This window comes from Oncorhynchus gorbuscha, linkage group LG18, assembly GCF_021184085.1.
Source record: "Oncorhynchus gorbuscha isolate QuinsamMale2020 ecotype Even-year linkage group LG18, OgorEven_v1.0, whole genome shotgun sequence".
Classification (NCBI taxonomy): Eukaryota; Metazoa; Chordata; class Actinopteri; order Salmoniformes; family Salmonidae; genus Oncorhynchus; species Oncorhynchus gorbuscha.
In genome coordinates, this window is record NC_060190.1 from 4,865,617 (window position 1) to 4,883,155 (window position 17,539).

At 46.6% G+C, this 17,539-nt stretch overlaps 1 protein-coding gene across 1 annotated transcript in view; it reads left to right on the forward strand.

Annotated features, from left to right (window-relative positions):
- Positions 1 to 48: 48 nt before the first annotated feature.
- Positions 49 to 17,539, forward strand: part of LOC124002815 (transmembrane protease serine 6) — a 22,148-nt gene continuing 4,657 nt past the window's right edge. Inside the window, exons 1-15 of the mRNA XM_046310572.1 lie at positions 49 to 470; positions 976 to 1,111; positions 1,347 to 1,489; positions 1,895 to 1,962; positions 4,729 to 4,916; positions 5,042 to 5,083; positions 5,261 to 5,480; positions 6,405 to 6,569; positions 6,868 to 6,949; positions 7,766 to 7,875; positions 8,106 to 8,248; positions 13,592 to 13,690; positions 14,178 to 14,291; positions 17,149 to 17,265; positions 17,511 to 17,539. The exon at positions 17,511 to 17,539 is cut by the window's right edge and continues 140 nt beyond it. Coding sequence (XP_046166528.1) covers positions 387 to 470; positions 976 to 1,111; positions 1,347 to 1,489; positions 1,895 to 1,962; positions 4,729 to 4,916; positions 5,042 to 5,083; positions 5,261 to 5,480; positions 6,405 to 6,569; positions 6,868 to 6,949; positions 7,766 to 7,875; positions 8,106 to 8,248; positions 13,592 to 13,690; positions 14,178 to 14,291; positions 17,149 to 17,265; positions 17,511 to 17,539 — 1,740 coding nt within the window. The 5' untranslated portion in view covers positions 49 to 386. The remainder of the gene's footprint in view (positions 471 to 975; positions 1,112 to 1,346; positions 1,490 to 1,894; positions 1,963 to 4,728; positions 4,917 to 5,041; positions 5,084 to 5,260; positions 5,481 to 6,404; positions 6,570 to 6,867; positions 6,950 to 7,765; positions 7,876 to 8,105; positions 8,249 to 13,591; positions 13,691 to 14,177; positions 14,292 to 17,148; positions 17,266 to 17,510) is intronic.

The window sequence follows — 17,539 nt, forward strand, 5'->3', positions numbered from 1 at the left end:
AAATGTTTAATGTTTTGACAGTTACCAGAGAGAGAATAAATGTCTCGCAATCAATCATTTTGAATGCGTTTAATAAATACGTTTATATTTTAGGCTATTGCTATTGTTGGTTAAAGTTTAGGCTACTAGCCTATATAGTCCAATGGGAATTCGGGAGATCCAACGCAATTGTGGAAATATTGACCGAGGGCTCTAGCCTACCTTTGGACTAGCAAATAAAAGGTAGAGTTGTCTCCCTTGTCGTTACTAGCGGTCGTTACCGACATGTCTGACTGGACGGATATTCTACCGAGATACATGAAGAAATAAAACGCTCCAACTATCCTCCACCGGTCTTTTTTTTTGGACGGAGATGGTCTCGCGTGGAATAACGGATTTGTGAAGCTATGGCGCTCGGGCACGGCTCCAAAAAGTCTCGCTCCTGTGATTTGGAGGTTTCACCAGCTCCCGTGGACCTGTCATTGGAATGGGTCAGTAGGCTATATAAGAATTGTGATATTGACAATGTAGGCATATGATTTAGATACTATATACAATAAATAATATATGTATTTGATGTTCAATGCACATTGGTTTAGTCATTTTTTAATATCCTATAGTTTATTTTATAAGAATAATGCTCTGTCCAGGGCTTCAGGCTTCACCTACATTTATTATAGCTATCTGCAGGCCTTATGCTGGTTTATGCTGCAGGAAGAAGTTGACAATAGACACAGATCTGGGGTCAGGTTAATCTCCTCAAATCCTAATCCTAACCTATGAATGGGGAATGGTACAACTGACCTTAGATCAAAGTCAATTTTAGTTCTAGCTTTAGCATGAGGCCTCTGCACTGGTCTGTGCAGAATCCTCATCCACTGTTCTTACAGACCTGATTATACAGTATAATACTGTAAACTGTGATTCGAGGCCAGTTGTTAACTGGGTCGCATTGTGTGTGTGTGTGTGTGTGTTTGTTGTTGTTGTTGTTTACAGGTGGGGCCCGGTAACAAAGCCTCCATGACGCCCTCTAAGATGTTGAGACGACCCTGCAGGTGTCTCCTAGCCTTCCTTATCATCGTCACCATCATCATCCTCTCGGGAGGAGCAACTCTGGCATGGTACTTCCTGGGTGAGCAAGGGATTTTGGGAAAATAACCTGGGACACACACACACACACACACACACACACACACACACACACACACACACACACACACACACACACACACACACACACACACACACACACACACACACACACACACACACACACACACACACACACACACACACACACACACACACACACACTGGCTATCTGATATGTAACATGCCAGTAAGTCTCTCCCCCTCCCTCCCTCCAGAGTACAGGGTATGGGTACTGGAGCCCAGGGTACAACAGCAGTATACTGCTAGACTCTCTATCCTCAACAGGAACTATTCCTCTGGTCTCTCCTCTCACACCAGCCCAGCCTTCACAGCCCAGGCAAAGGAAGTACAAGACATGGTATAGGACAAGGGATAATTGGGAAAATAACCTGGACACTCACTCACGCATGCCCCCCCCCTCCACACACACTCTGTATCGTCTTTATGTTTCACAACTTTTTATTTTCAATTGAAATCCTATGTTGCTCTGACTATTGCCCTCTCTCTCTCTCTCTCTCTCTCTCTCTCTCTCTCTCTCTCCCTCTCTCTCTTTCTCTCTCTCTCTATATATACTGTATATATATATATTTATATGTATATATATATATATTTCTCTCTCTCTATCCCATGCCATCTCTCTCTATATATATATATATTTATATATATATATATATATATATATATATATATATATATATATATATATATATATATTTCTCTCTCTCTATCCCACGCCATCTCTCTCTCACTCTCTGTCTCTCAGGTGAGGAGGATAGTGAAGGGCTCAGACCTATCTCGCTACTTCAACTCCACCAAAGTCTTTGCTTTTGGGTAAATAAAACCAGATCTAGAAATACAGGTCCAGATACATATCTATGTCATGTATTTCTAGTACTGTATATCTATGACTGTAAATATACAGTTGAAGTCGGAAGTTTACATAAACATTAGCCAAATACATTTAAACTCTGTTTTTCACAATTCCTGACACTTAAATCCTAGTAAGTCCATGTCTTAGGTCAGTTAGGAACACCACTTTATTTTAAGAATGTGAAATTTCAGAATAATAGTCGAGAGAATGATTTATTTAAGCTTTTTTTATTTAATTACATTCCCAGTGGGTCAGAAGCTTACATACACTCAATTAGTATTTGGTAGCACTGCCTTTAAATTGTTTAACTTAGGGCAATGTGTTGGGTAGCCATCCACAAGCTTCCCACAATAAATTGGTTGAATTTTGGCCCATTCTTCCTGAGTCAGGTTTGTAGGCCTCCTTGCTCGCACACGCGTTATCAGTTCTGTCCACACATTTTCTATGGGATTGAGGTCACGGCTTTGTGATGGCCACTCCAATACCTTGACTCTGTTTTCCATTGTCCATTTGGAAGACCCATTTGCGACCAAGCTTTAACTTCCTGACTGATGTCCTGAGATGTTGCTTCAATATATCCACATCATTTTCCTTTCCTCATGATGTCATCTATTTTGTGAAGCGCACCAGTCTCTGCAGCAAAGCACCCCCACTACACGATGCTGCCACCCCCATGCTTGACGGTTGGGATGGTGTTCTTCGGCTTGCAAGTCTCCCCCTTTTTCCTCCAAACATAACGATGGTCATTATGGCCAAACAGTTCTATTTTTGTTTCATCAGACCAGAGGATATTTCTCCAAAAAGTATGATCTTTCTCCCCATGTGCAGTTGCAAACCGTAGTCTGGCTTTTTATGGTCGTTTTGGAGCAGTGGCTTCCTCCTTGCTGAGGGGCCATTCAGGTTATGTCGATATAGGACTCGTTCAATTGTTCTGGGATTGATTTGCACTCTTCGCACCAAAGTACGTTCATTTCTAGGAGACAGAACGCATCTCCTTCCTAAGCGGTATGACGGCTGCGTTGTCCCATGGTGTTTATACTTGCGTACTAATGTTTGTACAGATGAACGTGGTACCTTCAGGCATTTGGAAATTGCTCCCAAGGAAGAACCAGAATTGTGGAGATCTACATTTTTTTTCTGAGGTCTTGGCTGATTTCTTTTGATTTTCCCATGATGTCATGCAAAGAGCCACTGAGTTTGAAGATAGACCTTGAAATACATCCACTGGTACACCTCCAATTGACTCAAACAATGTCAATTAGCCTATCAGAAGCTTCTAAAGCCATGACATCATTTTCTGGAATTTTCCAAGCTGTTTAAAGGCACAGTCAACTTAGTTTATGCAAACTTCTGACCCACTGGAATTGTGATACAGTGAATTATAAGTGAAATAATCTGTCTGTACATGGTTGTTGGAAAAATTAATTGTGTCATGCACAAAGTAGATGTCCTAACCAACTTGCCAAAACTATAGTTTGTTAACAAGAAATTTGTGGAGTGGTTGAGAAAAATGAGTTTTAATGACCCCAACCTAAGTCTATGTAAACTTCCGGCTTTAACTGTATCTAGGTATTAAACATACCTACCCACACAACATTGACACACTGTATACACGTGTACATGTGTATCTATATCATGTAGCCTGTATCTTTACGGTACCAGTAAAAAGTTTGGACAAACCTACTCATTCCAGGGTAGGGGCGGGGAGGAGGAGGGAGGGGGGAGGGGGGTTTGCACTTAGTTGGACGGTCATTTGACCAATAAGAAGAGTGATGGAGGGCTGTGTCAGATGACCGGGCCTCTACAATCACCCAACCTCAACCCAATTGAGATGGTTTGGGATGAGCTGGACCGCAGAGTGAAGGAAAAGCAGCCAACTACTGCTCAGCATATCTGGGAAATCTTTCATGACTGTTGTAAATGCAATCCGGCAGCATCATACCACCCTGCATCCCACTGCTGGCTTGCTTCTGAAGCTAAACAGGGTCGGTCCCTGGATGGGAGACCAGATGCTGCTGGAAGTGGTGTTGGAGGGCCAGTAGGAGGCACTCAGTCCCCAGGTCAAAAAAAATATTGAAATGACCCAGGGCAGTGATTGGGGACATTGCCCTGTAGGTTGCCATCTTTTGGATGCGATGTCAAATTGGTGTCTTGACTCTCTGTGGTCACTGAAGATCTCATGGCACTTATTGTAAGAGTAGGGGTGTTAACCCTGGTGTCCTGGCTAAATTCCCAGGCCATCACGGTCACCTAATCATCCCCAGCTTCCAATTGGCTCATTCATCCCCCCTCCTCTCCCCTGTAACTATTCCCCAGGTTTTTGCTGTAAATGAGAATGTGTTCTCAGTCAATTTACCTGGTAAAATAATGATACATTCCAGGTGACCACCTCATGAAGCTGGATGAGAGAATGCAAAGTGTGTGCAAAGCTGTCATCAAGGAAAAGGGTGGCTACTTTGAAGAATATAAAATATTTGTTTAACACTTTTTTGGTTACTACATGATTCCATATGTGTTATTTCATAGTTTGGATGTCTTCACTATTATTCTACAATGTAGAAAATAGTAAAAATAAAGAAAACCCCTTGAATGAGTAGGTGTATCCTAACTTTTGACTGGTCCTGTATTTTGATCTATAAAACATTCTTGCAATGCCCACACAAACTTTCTATTCAGCTGTTATCAGCTCATGGAACCACCGTGTCCCTGCTCCCTTGTTTCCCTAGGGAGGGAAGTGTGGTGGCACACTTCTGGCTGGTACTGTCAGTCCCCGACAGCCATGTTGGTAAGGTAACTATGGAGCGAGTCAGCAGCTGCCTACACAGTCTACTAGGGGCCTACAGAGAGAGCGACAGAGAGGAGACTGCTAACTATGGAGAATATCTGTTGCATCTTCCCTCTTTCTCTATCACAGGTGAGCGGGAGAGGAATGTGGGGAAAGGACCTGTGTTTTTATTATTCTTTAGTTGACCGTTGTATTATTTGTGCCTCATCGTGTTGTTTTTCTGTTTGCTTGTTTGTTTGTTTTTAACCCCTCAGAAACAGACCCCAAAGTTGTAGAACTTTTGAAAGCTTCATTTGGTATGATTTATTTGATCTTCACCTCACTTTCTGCATTATTTTAGAAGCTTTAATAAGTGCTTGATCTATGTCAATTGTAGGTACACTTGAAATTAGTGAAGTGTTCATCTCTTCCTGTTGCTCTCTTTCTCTCTTCCACTTTCTCTCCCTCCTTCCTCCTCCCTGCCCCCTCCACAGACTGCTACAGGTACCAGGTGGTCAGCTCCAGCACAGCGGTGGCTATGAGGGGGCCTAACACCCAGCGCTCGTCCTGCCTTTGGCACCTCAGGGCCCCGCAAGGTTCCAGCACCCAGAGTTTCAGACTGGAGCTGAGGATGGAGTGGCTGCTACCAGAGTGTAGAGATAGACTGGCTGTCTATGATGGTTTAACACCTACTGATACTCACCTCATCACCTCGTAAGTTTATAAATACATATAGAGCTATTGGATCTTAATTTGACCTGTATTCTCGCACCAAAATATTCCTGCAGCAACAGGTTTTGAATGGTTGCTTGATTAGTTGTTAGGGTATCAGTTGACCAATATTAGGCGACATGGAAAGTGCAATACTGTTAATATAATTGTGTGTTAAGAGTGAGTTTTCAGTGAATTCATGTAAATCATGAAGCTGGTCTTCATTTCCTGAGGTGCGGGAAAATTCTTACCAACAAAATGTCAAATTAAGATCCTATATCTGTACAATACATGTAACTGCCAAGTTGTCCATTACAGGATGTTGGTTACCATGGATAGAAGAAGAGATCTCAGTGACTTTGATAGAGAGGTCTCAAAGGAGCATAGGGGGTTTAAACAGTGTGTGTGTGTGTGTGTGTCTGTCTCAGTCACCAGATCTCAACCCAATTGAAAACTTATGGGAGATTCTGGAGTGGCACCTGGGACAGTAAATAACAAATGATGGAATTTCTTGTGGAAGAACTGTGCCGCATCCTCACACACACCACAGATGCCCTCATTACCATATTTAGCACACTCTCTCTCTCTCTCTCTCTCTCTCTCTCTCTCTCTCTCTCTCTCTCTCTCTCTCTGTCTCTCTGTCTCTCTGTCTCTGTCTCTGTCTCTGTCTCTGTCTCTGTCTCTGTCTCTGTCTCTCTCTCTCTCTCTCTCTCTCTCTCTCTCTCTCTCTCTCTCTCTCTCTCTCTCTCCCCTCTCTCTCCCCTCTCTCTGTCTCTGTCTCTGTCTCTGTCTCTGTCTCTGTCTCTCTCTCTCTCTCTCTCTCTCTCTCTCTCTCTCTCTCTCTCTCTCTCTCTCTCTCTCTCTCTCTCTCTCTCTCTCTCTCTCTCTCTCTCTCTCTCTCTCTCTCTCTCTCTCCTCCACCACCAGTCTGTATGGCTGCAGCAGACAAGAGCGTGTTGTTCATGTGTTGTCATCAGGAGAGTGGATGACAGTGGTCTGGAAACAGGGTCTCTACAACTACAAAGACCCCTTCTCCCTGTCTGCACAGGCCTGGACCACTGAAAGTGAGGTTTATAATGTTGTTATTAAAGTGTTTCAAATGAGAGTTATATGTTGCTCTCTTACACAAGGACTTTACAAACACTTTCTTCATTTCACATTCATCCTCATCAATCACCATCCCTCTCCCTCTCTCTCCCTATCTCTCCCCCATCCCTCTCACTCCCTCTCTCCCCCACCCCTCTCTCTCCCCCTATCTCCCTCTCTCGCCCCCATCCCTCTCACTCCCTCTCTCTCTCTCCCCCGCCCCCCACTCACTCTTTCTCCCCCTCTCTCTCTCCACCTCACCCCCCTCTCTCAGTGTGTTCATCCAACATAGAGCTGCAGCCAGTATCAGGGTACAGGGTAGTCTACGTACCCCCTTCTATCCCAGCTACTACCCACCAGACACCAACTGTACCTGGACATTCACTGTGAGTGTTATACTGTACATCCCCTTCTACTGTATTATATTGTTTTCTACTGTCTTCTACTGTCATCTACTATCTATCTACTTTCTTCTGTTGTGTTATATTGTCCTCTACTATCTTATATTGTCTTCTACTGTCTGCTACTGTCTTCTACTGTCTGCTACTGTCTTATATTGGCAACGACTGTCTTATATTGTCTGCTACTGTCTCCTACTGTCTTCTACTCTTATATTGTCTTCTACTGTCTTCTACTATCTTCTATTGTATTACACTGTCATCTACTGTTTTTTACCGTCATCTACTGGCTTTTAATGTCTTATATTGTCATCTACTGTCTTCTACTATCTTCTATTGTATTATACTGTCTGCTACTGTCTTCTACTGTTTTTTACTGTCATCTACTGTCTTTTACTGTCTTATATTGTCATCTACTGTCTTCTACTATCTTCTATTGTATTATATTGTCTGTTACTGTCTTCTACTGTTTCTAACAAGTCATAACATGGGACCATTCTGTTTGATTCTGCTGTATTCCATTTTCTGTCTGTCTGTCTGTCTGTCTGTCTGTCTGTCTGTCTGTCTGTCTGTCTGTCTGTCTGTCTGTCTGTCTGTCTGTCTGTCTGTCTGTCTGTCTGTCTGTCTGTCTGTCTGTCTGTCTGTCTGTCTGTCTGTCTGTCTGTCTGTCTGTCTGTCTGTCTGTCTGTCTGTCTGTCTGTCTGTCTGTCTGTCTGTCTCTCTCTCTCTCTCTCTGTGTGTGTGTGTGTGTGTGTGTGTGTGTGTGTGTGTGTGTGTGTGTGTGTGTGTGTGTGTGTGTCCTAGGTGCCCTCTGCAGACTATGGACTATCACTGGAGTATGAAGGTTATGAGCTGAGCAGGGCCAACTATAACCAGGCCTGTACACAGGGACAGTGGATGGTACAGAACCGCAGGTACACACACACACGCACGCACGCACGCACGCACGCACGCGCGCACACACACACACACACACACACACACACACACACACACACACACACACACACACACACACACACACACACACACACACACACACACACACACACACACACACACACACACACACACACACACACACACACACACACACACACACACACGTTTGATCTGTATAATTTGACCTGTGTCTCTGCCTCAGGTTCTGTGGGACGAGAGGTCTCCAGCCGTATGCTGAGCGCCTCTACCTTCTCTCCACGGCAACCAGAGTTATCATGACGTCCGAGGTGTCAATCACAGGGCCTGGACTCCAGGTCCACTACAGCCTCTTCAACCAATCAGATCGTGAGTCTGGGGCCTGGATGACAGACATTGGTCAAGGGCTAGAGTTAGGGTGAAGGTGCTATAGGTAATCTTTCTCTACAGACTGTCTGTCTGTTTAACCAATCAGATTGTGAGTTATTTTGAACAAGAGGTGTTTAGGGTGATTTTAGGGTTGTGTGCTGAAATGATGTTCCGTGACAGATGAAGAGATGAGAGAGTGGAAGAAATGATGTGCTTGTGACATACAGTAAGGTGTGTTTGTATTACATACTACTGGTCGTAACAGGCTGTTGAGGGAGGATGGCTCATAATAAAGGAGCCAATAGAATGTTATGATCCACATGGAACCACGTTGTTGATGTGTTTGATACCATTCCACTGACTCCATTCCAACCATTATTATGAGCCGTCCTCCCCTCAGCAGCCTCCACTGGGTAGGAAGCATATTCATAAATAATACTTCCTACATCTGAAAGATGTTCATGTACTCTGTTTGGGAGTCTTGAATGTTCGTGTGTTCATGTGTTCCATCCTATCCTGGTCAGTTCCTGGGTTCTCTAAATTTACATTTACATTTAAGTCATTTAGCAGACGCTCTTATCCAGAGCGACTTACAAATTGGTGCATTCACCTTATATGACATCGAGTGGGACAGTCACTTTACAATAGTGCATCTAAATCTTAAAGGGGGGGTGAGAGGGATTACTTATCCTATCCTAGGTATTCCTTAAAGAGGTGGGGTTTCAGGTGTCTCCGGAAGGTGGTGATTGACTCCGCTGTCCTGGCGTCGTGAGGGAGTTTGTTCCACCATTGGGGGCTAGAGCAGCGAACAGTTTTGACTGGGCTGAGCGGGAGCTGTACTTCCTCAGTGGTAGGGAGGCGAGCAGGCCAGAGGTGGATGAACGCAGTGCCCTTGTTTGGGTGTAGGGCCTGATCAGAGCCTGGAGGTACTGAGGTGCCGTTCCCCTCACAGCTCCGTAGGCAAGCACCATGGTCTTGTAGCGGATGCGAGCTTCAACTGGAAGCCAGTGGAGAGAACGGAGGAGCGGGGTGACGTGAGAGAACTTGGGAAGGTTGAACACCAGACGGGCTGCGGCGTTCTGGATGAGTTGAAGGGGTTTAATGGCACAGGCAGGGAGCCCAGCCAACAGCGAGTTGCAGTAATCCAGACGGGAGATGACAAGTGCCTGGATTAGGACCTGCGCCGCTTTCTGTGTGAGGCAGGGTCATACTCTGCGGATGTTGTAGAGCATGAACCTACAGGAACGGGCCACCGCCTTGATGTTGGTTGAGAATGACAGGGTGTTGTCCAGGATCACGCCAAGGTTCTTAGCGCTCTGGGAGGAGGACACAATGGAGTTGTCAACCGTGATGGCGAGATCATGGAACGGGCAGTCCTTCCCCGGGAGGAAGAGCAGCTCCGTCTTGCCGAGGTTCAGCTTGAGGTGGTGATCCGTCATCCACACTGATATGTCTGCCAGACATGCAGAGATGCGATTCGTCACCTGGTCATCAGAAGGGGGAAAGGAGAAGATTAATTGTGTGCCGTCTGCATAGCAATGATAGGAGAGACCATGTGAGGTTATGACAGAGCCAAGTGACTTGGTGTATAGTGAGAATAGGAGAGGGCCTAGAACAGAGCCCTGGGGGACACCAGTGGTGAGAGCGCGTGGTGAGGAGACAGATTCTCGCCACGCCACCTGGTAGGAGCGACCTGTCAGGTAGGACGCAATCCAAGCGTGGGCCGCGCCGGAGATGCCCAACTCGGAGAGGGTGGAGAGGAGGATCTGATGGTTCACAGTATCGAAGGCAGCCGATAGATCTAGAAGGATGAGAGCAGAGGAGAGAGAGTTAGCTTTAGCAGTGCGGAGCGCCTCCGTGATACAGAGGAGAGCAGTCTCAGTTGAATGACTAGTCTTGAAACCTGACTGATTTGGATCAAGAAGGTCATTCAGAGAGAGATAGCGGGAGAGCTGGCCAAGGACGGCACGTTCAAGAGTTTTGGAGAGAAAAGAAAGAAGGGATACTGGTCTGTAATTGTTGACATCGGAGGGATCGAGTGTAGGTTTTTTCAGAAGGGGTGCAACTCTCGCTATCTTGAAGACGGAAGGGACGTAGCCAGCGGTCAGGGATGAGTTGATGAGCGAGGTGAGGTAAGGGAGAAGGTCTCCGGAAATGGTCTGGAGAAGAGAGGAGGGGATAGGGTCAAGCGGGCAGGTTGTTGGGCGGCCGGCCGTCATGAGACGCGAGATTTCATCTGGAGAGAGAGGGGAGAAAGAGGTCAGAGCACAGGGTAGGGCAGTGTGAGCAGAACCAGCGGTGTCGTTTGACTTAGCAAACGAGGATCGGATGTCGTCGACCTTCTTTTCAAAATGGTTGACGAAGTCATCTGCAGAGAGGGAGGAGGGGGAGGATTCAGGAGGGAGGAGAAGGTGGCAAAGAGCTTCCTAGGGTTAGAGGCAGATGCTTGGAATTTAGAGTGGTAGAAAGTGGCTTTAGCAGCAGAGACAGAGGAGGAAAATGTAGAGAGGAGGGAGTGAAAGGATGCCAGGTCCGCAGGGAGGCGAGTTTTCCTCCATTTCCGCTCGGCTGCCCGGAGCCCTGTTCTGTGAGCTCGCAGTGAGTCATCGAGCCACGGAGCGGGAGGGGAGGACCGAGCCGGCCTGGAGGATAGGGGACATAGAGAGTCAAAGGATGCAGAGAGGGAGGAGAGGAGGGTTGAGGAGGCAGAATCAGGAGATAGGTTGGAGAAGGTTTGAGCAGAGGGAAGAGATGATAGGATGGAAGAGGAGAGAGTAGCGGGGGAGAGAGAGCGAAGGTTGGGACGGCGCGATACCATCCGAGTAGGGGCAGTGTGGGAGGTGTTGGATGAGAGCGAGAGGGAAACGGATACAAGGTAGTGGTCGGAGACTTGGAGAGGAGTTGCAATGAGGTTAGTGGAAGTACAGCATCTAGTAAAGATGAGGTCGAGCGTATTGCCTGCCTTGTGAGTAGGGGGGGAAGGTGAGAGGGTGAGGTCAAAGAGGAGAGGAGTGGAAAGAAGGAGGCAGAGAGGAATGAGTCAAAGGTAGACGTGGGGAGGTTAAAGTCGCCCAGAACTGTGAGAGGTGAGCCGTCCTCAGGAAAGGAGCTTATCAAGGCATCAAGCTCATTGATGAACTCTCAGAGGGAACCTGGAGGGCGATAAATGATAAGGATGTTAAGCTTGAAAGGGCTGGTAACTGTGACAGCATGGAATTCAAAGGAGGCGATAGACAGATGGGTAAGGGGAGAAAGAGAGAATGACCACTTGGGAGAGATGAGGATCCCGGTGCCACCACCCCACTGACCAGAAGCTCTCGGGGTGTGCGAGAACACGTAGGTGGATGAAGAGAGAGCAGTAGGAGTAGCAGTGTTGTCTGTGGTGATCCATGTTTCCGTCAGTGCCAAGAAGTCGAGGGACTGGAGGGAGGCATAGGCTGAGATGAACTCTGCCTTGTTGGCCGCAGATCGGCAGTTCCAGAGGCTACCGGAGACCTGGAACTCCACGTGGGTCGTGTGCGCTGGGATCACCAGATTAGGGTGGCGCGGCCACGCGGTGTGGAGCGTTTGTATGGTCTGTGCAGAGAGGAGAGAACAGGGATAGACAGACACATAGTTGACAGGCTACAGAAGAGGCTACGCTAATGCAAAGGAGATTGGAATGACAAGTGGACTACACGTCTCGAATGTTCAGAAAGTTAAGCTTACGTAGCAAGAATCTTATTGACTAAAGTGATTAAAATGATACAGTACTGCTGAAGTAGGCTAGCTGGCAGTGGGTGCGTTGTTGACACCACTAATCAAGTCGTTCCATTGAGTGTAATATGGTCTGTGTGTTCCATCCTGTCCTGGTCAGTTCCTGGGTTCTCTAAATGGTCTGTGTGTTCCATCCTGTCCTGGTCAGTTCCTGGGTTCTCTAAATGGGTTCCCTAAATGGTCTGTGTGTTCCATCCTATCCTGGTCAGTTCCTGGGTTCTCTAAATGGTCTGTGTGTTCCATCCTGTCCTGGTCAGTTCCTGGGTTCTCTAAATGGTCTGTGTGTTCCATCCTGTCCTGGTCAGTTCCTGGGTTCTCTAAATGGTCTGTGTGTTCCATCCTGTCCTGGTCAGTTCCTGGGTTCTCTAAATGGTCTGTGTGTTCCATCCTGTCCTGGTCAGTTCCTGGGTTCTCTAAATGGTCTGTGTGTTCCATCCTGTCCTGGTCAGTTCCTGTGTACTCTAAATGGTCTGTGTGTTGCAGCCTGTCCTGGTCAGTTCCTGTGTACTCTAAATGGTCTGTGTGTTGCAGCCTGTCCTGGTCAGTTCCTGTGTACTCTAAATGGTCTGTGTGTTGCAGCCTGTCCTGGTCAGTTCCTGTGTACTCTAAATGGTCTGTGTGTTCCAGCCTGTCCTGGTCAGTTCCTGTGTACTCTAAATGGTCTGTGTGTTGCAGCCTGTCCTGGTCAGTTCCTGTGTACTCTAAATGGTCTGTGTGTTGCAGCCTGTCCTGGTCAGTTCCTGTGTACTCTAAATGGTCTGTGTGTTGCAGCCTGTCCTGGTCAGTTCCTGTGTACTCTAAATGGTCTGTGTGTTCCATCCTGTCCTGGTCAGTTCCTGTGTTCTCTAAATGGTCTGTGTGTTCCATCCTGTCCTGGTCAGTTCCTGTGTTCTCTAAATGGTCTGTGTGTTCCATCCTGTCCTGGTCAGTTCCTGTGTTCTCTAAATGGTCTGTGTGTTCCATCCTGTCCTGGTCAGTTCCTGGGTTCTCTAAATGGTCTGTGTGTTGCAGCCTGTCCTGGTCAGTTCCTGTGTACTCTAAATGGTCTGTGTGTTGCAGCCTGTCCTGGTCAGTTCCTGTGTACTCTAAATGGTCTGTGTGTTGCAGCCTGTCCTGGTCAGTTCCTGTGTACTCTAAATGGTCTGTGTGTTGCAGCCTGTCCTGGTCAGTTCCTGTGTTCTCTAAATGGTCTGTGTGTTCCAGCCTGTCCTGGTCAGTTCCTGTGTACTCTAAATGGTCTGTGTGTTGCAGCCTGTCCTGGTCAGTTCCTGTGTACTCTAAATGGTCTGTGTGTTCCAGCCTGTCCTGGTCAGTTCCTGTGTACTCTAAATGGTCTGTGTGTTGCAGCCTGTCCTGGTCAGTTCCTGTGTACTCTAAATGGTCTGTGTGTTGCAGCCTGTCCTGGTCAGTTCCTGTGTTCTCTAAATGGTCTGTGTGTTCCAGCCTGTCCTGGTCAGTTCCTGTGTACTCTAAATGGTCTGTGTGTTGCAGCCTGTCCTGGTCAGTTCCTGTGTACTCTAAATGGTCTGTGTGTTCCAGCCTGTCCTGGTCAGTTCCTGTGTACTCTAAATGGTCTGTGTGTTCCAGCCTGTCCTGGTCAGTTCCTGTGTACTCTAAATGGTCTGTGTGTTCCATCCTGTGACGGCATCAAAGACTGCCCCAACGGACTGGACGAGAGGAACTGTGGTCAGTTTAACAAGCTAAAACACATTCATAACATTCAAATTGTGAAACATTTATAAGGCATTTACATTTCATTGAGCCTCGTGTTTGTAGCTATGATTGTTCAAAAGGCCAAATCCTCACTGGAAATCCCCGTGGAACTACAATGTCTTCATACATTACTGAATGACATCTAGTGAGATGAGAGGAACATTCAACAATTTAAAAATATAAATATTAGTAATTATAAAAATGTTAAAATAACCTGTTTCAAGTTCGGGACAATCAACAGGCTGTATAGCATATATCATTACATCAACAGGCTGTATAGCATATATCATTACATCAACAGGCTGTATAGCATATATCATTACATCAACAGGCTGTATAGCATATATCATCACATCAACAGGCTGTATAGCATATATCATCACATCAACAGGCTGTATAGCATATATCATTAGCACCAAATGGCTGATGGATTGACACTCAATGTGTGTGTGTGTCCCAGTGTGTACAGCCCAGTACCAGTGTCCAGAGGACAGTCAGTGTGTTGACTACTTCAAGGTGTGTGACCAGCACCCAGACTGCCTTGAGGCCATGGATGAAGAGAACTGCACAGAGGGTAACTCTGTGTGTGTGTGTGTGTGTGTGTGTGTGTGTGTGTGTGTGTGTGTGTGTGTGTGTGTGTGTGTGTGTGTGTGTGTGTGTGTGTGTGTGTGTGTGTGTGTGTGTGTGTGTGTGTGTGTGTGTGTGTGCGCGTGTGTGCGCGTGTACAAGTTTGTGGTGTATTGATACATAATGTGTGTGTGTCTCTAGGTGTACAGTGTACAGACCATACATATGTGTGTGTCTCCAGGTGTACAGTGTACAGACAGGACGTATGTGTGTGTCTCTAGGTGTACAGACAGGACGTATTTGTGTGTCTCCAGGTGTACAGTGTACAGACAGGACGTATGTGTGTGTCTCTAGGTGTACAGTGTATAGACAGGACGTATGTGTGTGTCTCTAGGTGTACAGTGTACAGACAGGACGTATGTGTGTGTCTCTAGGTGTACAGTGTATAGACAGGACGTATGTGTGTGTCTCTAGGTGTACAGTGTACAGACAGGACGTATGTGTGTGTCTCCAGGTGTACAGTGTACAGACAGGACGTATGTGTGTGTCTCTAGGTGTACAGTGTATAGACAGGACGTATGTGTGTGTCTCTAGGTGTACAGTGTACAGACAGGACGTGTGTGTGTGTCTCTAGGTGTACAGTGTACAGACAGGACGTATGTGTGTGTCTCTAGGTGTACAGTGTACAGACCATACATATGTGTGTGTCTCCAGGTGTACAGACAGGACGTATGTGTGTGTCTCCAGGTGTACAGACAGGACGTATGTGTGTGTCTCCAGGTGTACAGTGTACAGACAGGACGTATGTGTGTGTCTCCAGGTGTACAGTGTACAGACAGGACGTATGTGTGTGTCTCTAGGTGTACAGTGTATAGACAGGACGTATGTGTGTGTCTCTAGGTGTACAGTGTACAGACAGGACGTATGTGTGTGTCTCTAGGTGTACAGACAGGACGTATGTGTGTGTCTCTAGGTGTACAGTGTACAGACAAGACATATGTGTGTGTCTCTAGGTGTACAGTGTACAGACAAGACGTATGTGTGTGTCTCTAGGTGTACAGACAGGACGTATGTGTGTGTCTCTAGGTGTACAGTGTACAGACAGGACGTATGTGTGTGTCTCTAGGTGTACAGTGTACAGACAAGACATATGTGTGTGTCTCTAGGTGTACAGTGTACAGACAAGACGTATGTGTGTGTCTCTAGGTGTACAGTGTACAGACAGGACGTATGTGTGTGTCTCTAGGTGTACAGTGTACAGACCATACATATGTGTGTGTGTGTGTCTCTAGGTGTACAGTGTACAGACAAGACGTATGTGTGTGTCTCTAGGTGTACAGTGTACAGACAAGACGTATGTGTGTGTCTCTAGGTGTACAGTGTACAGACAAGACGTATGTGTGTGTCTCTAGGTGTACAGTGTACAGACAAGACGTATGTGTGTGTCTCTAGGTGTACAGTGTACAGACAAGACGTATGTGTGTGTCTCTAGGTGTACAGTGTACAGACAAGACGTATGTGTGTGTCTCTAGGTGTACAGTGTACAGACAAGACGTATGTGTGTGTCTCTAGGTGTACAGTGTACAGACCATACATATGTGTGTGTGTGTGTCTCTAGGTGTACAGACAGGACGTATGTGTGTGTCTCTAGGTGTACAGACAGGACGTATGTGTGTGTCTCTAGGTGTACAGACAGGACGTATGTGTGTGTCTCTAGGTGTACAGTGTACAGACAAGACATATGTGTGTGTCTCTAGGTGTACAGACAGGACGTATGTGTGTGTCTCTAGGTGTACAGACAGGACGTATGTGTGTGTCTCCAGGTGTACAGTGTACAGACAAGACATATGTGTGTGTCTCTAGGTGTACAGTGTACAGACAAGACATATGTGTGTGTCTCTAGGTGTACAGACAGGACGTATGTGTGTGTCTCTAGGTGTACAGACAGGACGTATGTGTGTGTCTCTAGGTGTACAGTGTACAGACAAGACATATGTGTGTGTCTCTAGGTGTACAGACAGGACGTATGTGTGTGTCTCTAGGTGTACAGTGTACAGACAGGACGTATGTGTGTGTCTCTAGGTGTACAGACAAGACGTATGTGTGTGTCTCTAGGTGTACAGTGTACAGACAGGACGTATGTGTGTGTCTCTAGGTGTACAGTGTACAGACAGGACGTATGTGCGTGTCTCTAGGTGTACAGTGTACAGACAGGACGTATGTGTGTGTCTCTAGGTGTACAGTGTACAGACAGGACGTATGTGTGTGTCTCTAGGTGTACAGTGTACAGACAGGACGTATGTGTGTGTCTCTAGGTGTACAGTGTACAGACAGGACGTATGTGTGTGTCTCTAGGTGTACAGTGTACAGACAGGACGTATGTGTGTGCCTCTAGGTGTACAGACAGGACGTATGTGTGTGTCTCTAGGTGTACAGTGTACAGACAGGACGTATGTGTGTGCCTCTAGGTGTACAGACAGGACGTATGTGTGTGTCTCTAGGTGTACAGTGTACAGACAGGACATATGTGTGTGTCTCTAGGTGTACAGACAGGACGTATGTGTGTGTCTCTAGGTGTACAGTGTACAGACAGGACGTATGTGTGTGTCTCTAGGTGTACAGTGTACAGACAGGACGTATGTGTGTGTTTCTAGGTGTACAGACAGGACGTATGTGTGTGTCTCTAGGTGTACAGACAGGACGTATGTGTGTGTCTCTAGGTGTACAGACAGGACGTATGTGTGTGCCTCTAGGTGTACAGACAGGACGTATGTGTGTGTCTCTAGGTGTACAGTGTACAGACAGGACGTATGTGTGTGTCTCTAGGTGTACAGTGTACAGACAGGACGTATGTGTGTCTCTAGGTGTACAGTGTACAGACAGGACGTATGTGTGTGCTGACGGGACGTGTCTGAAGAAGCCCAACCCAGAGTGTGACTTCATCACCGACTGTCCTGATGCCTCCGATGAGAGACACTGTGGTGAGAGGAGAGACACACACACACACACACACACACACACACACACACACACACACACACACACACACACACACACACACACACACACACACACACACACACACACACACACACACACACACACACACACACACACACACACATTTACACACACATTTATGTTTGTGTGTGTGTGTGTATCTGCATGCGTTTCTGTGTGTGCGTGTGTTTGTGTTTCCGTACCTGTATGTGTGTCCTCTTGCCAGACTGTGGTCTGAGGCAATTCACCAGTCGC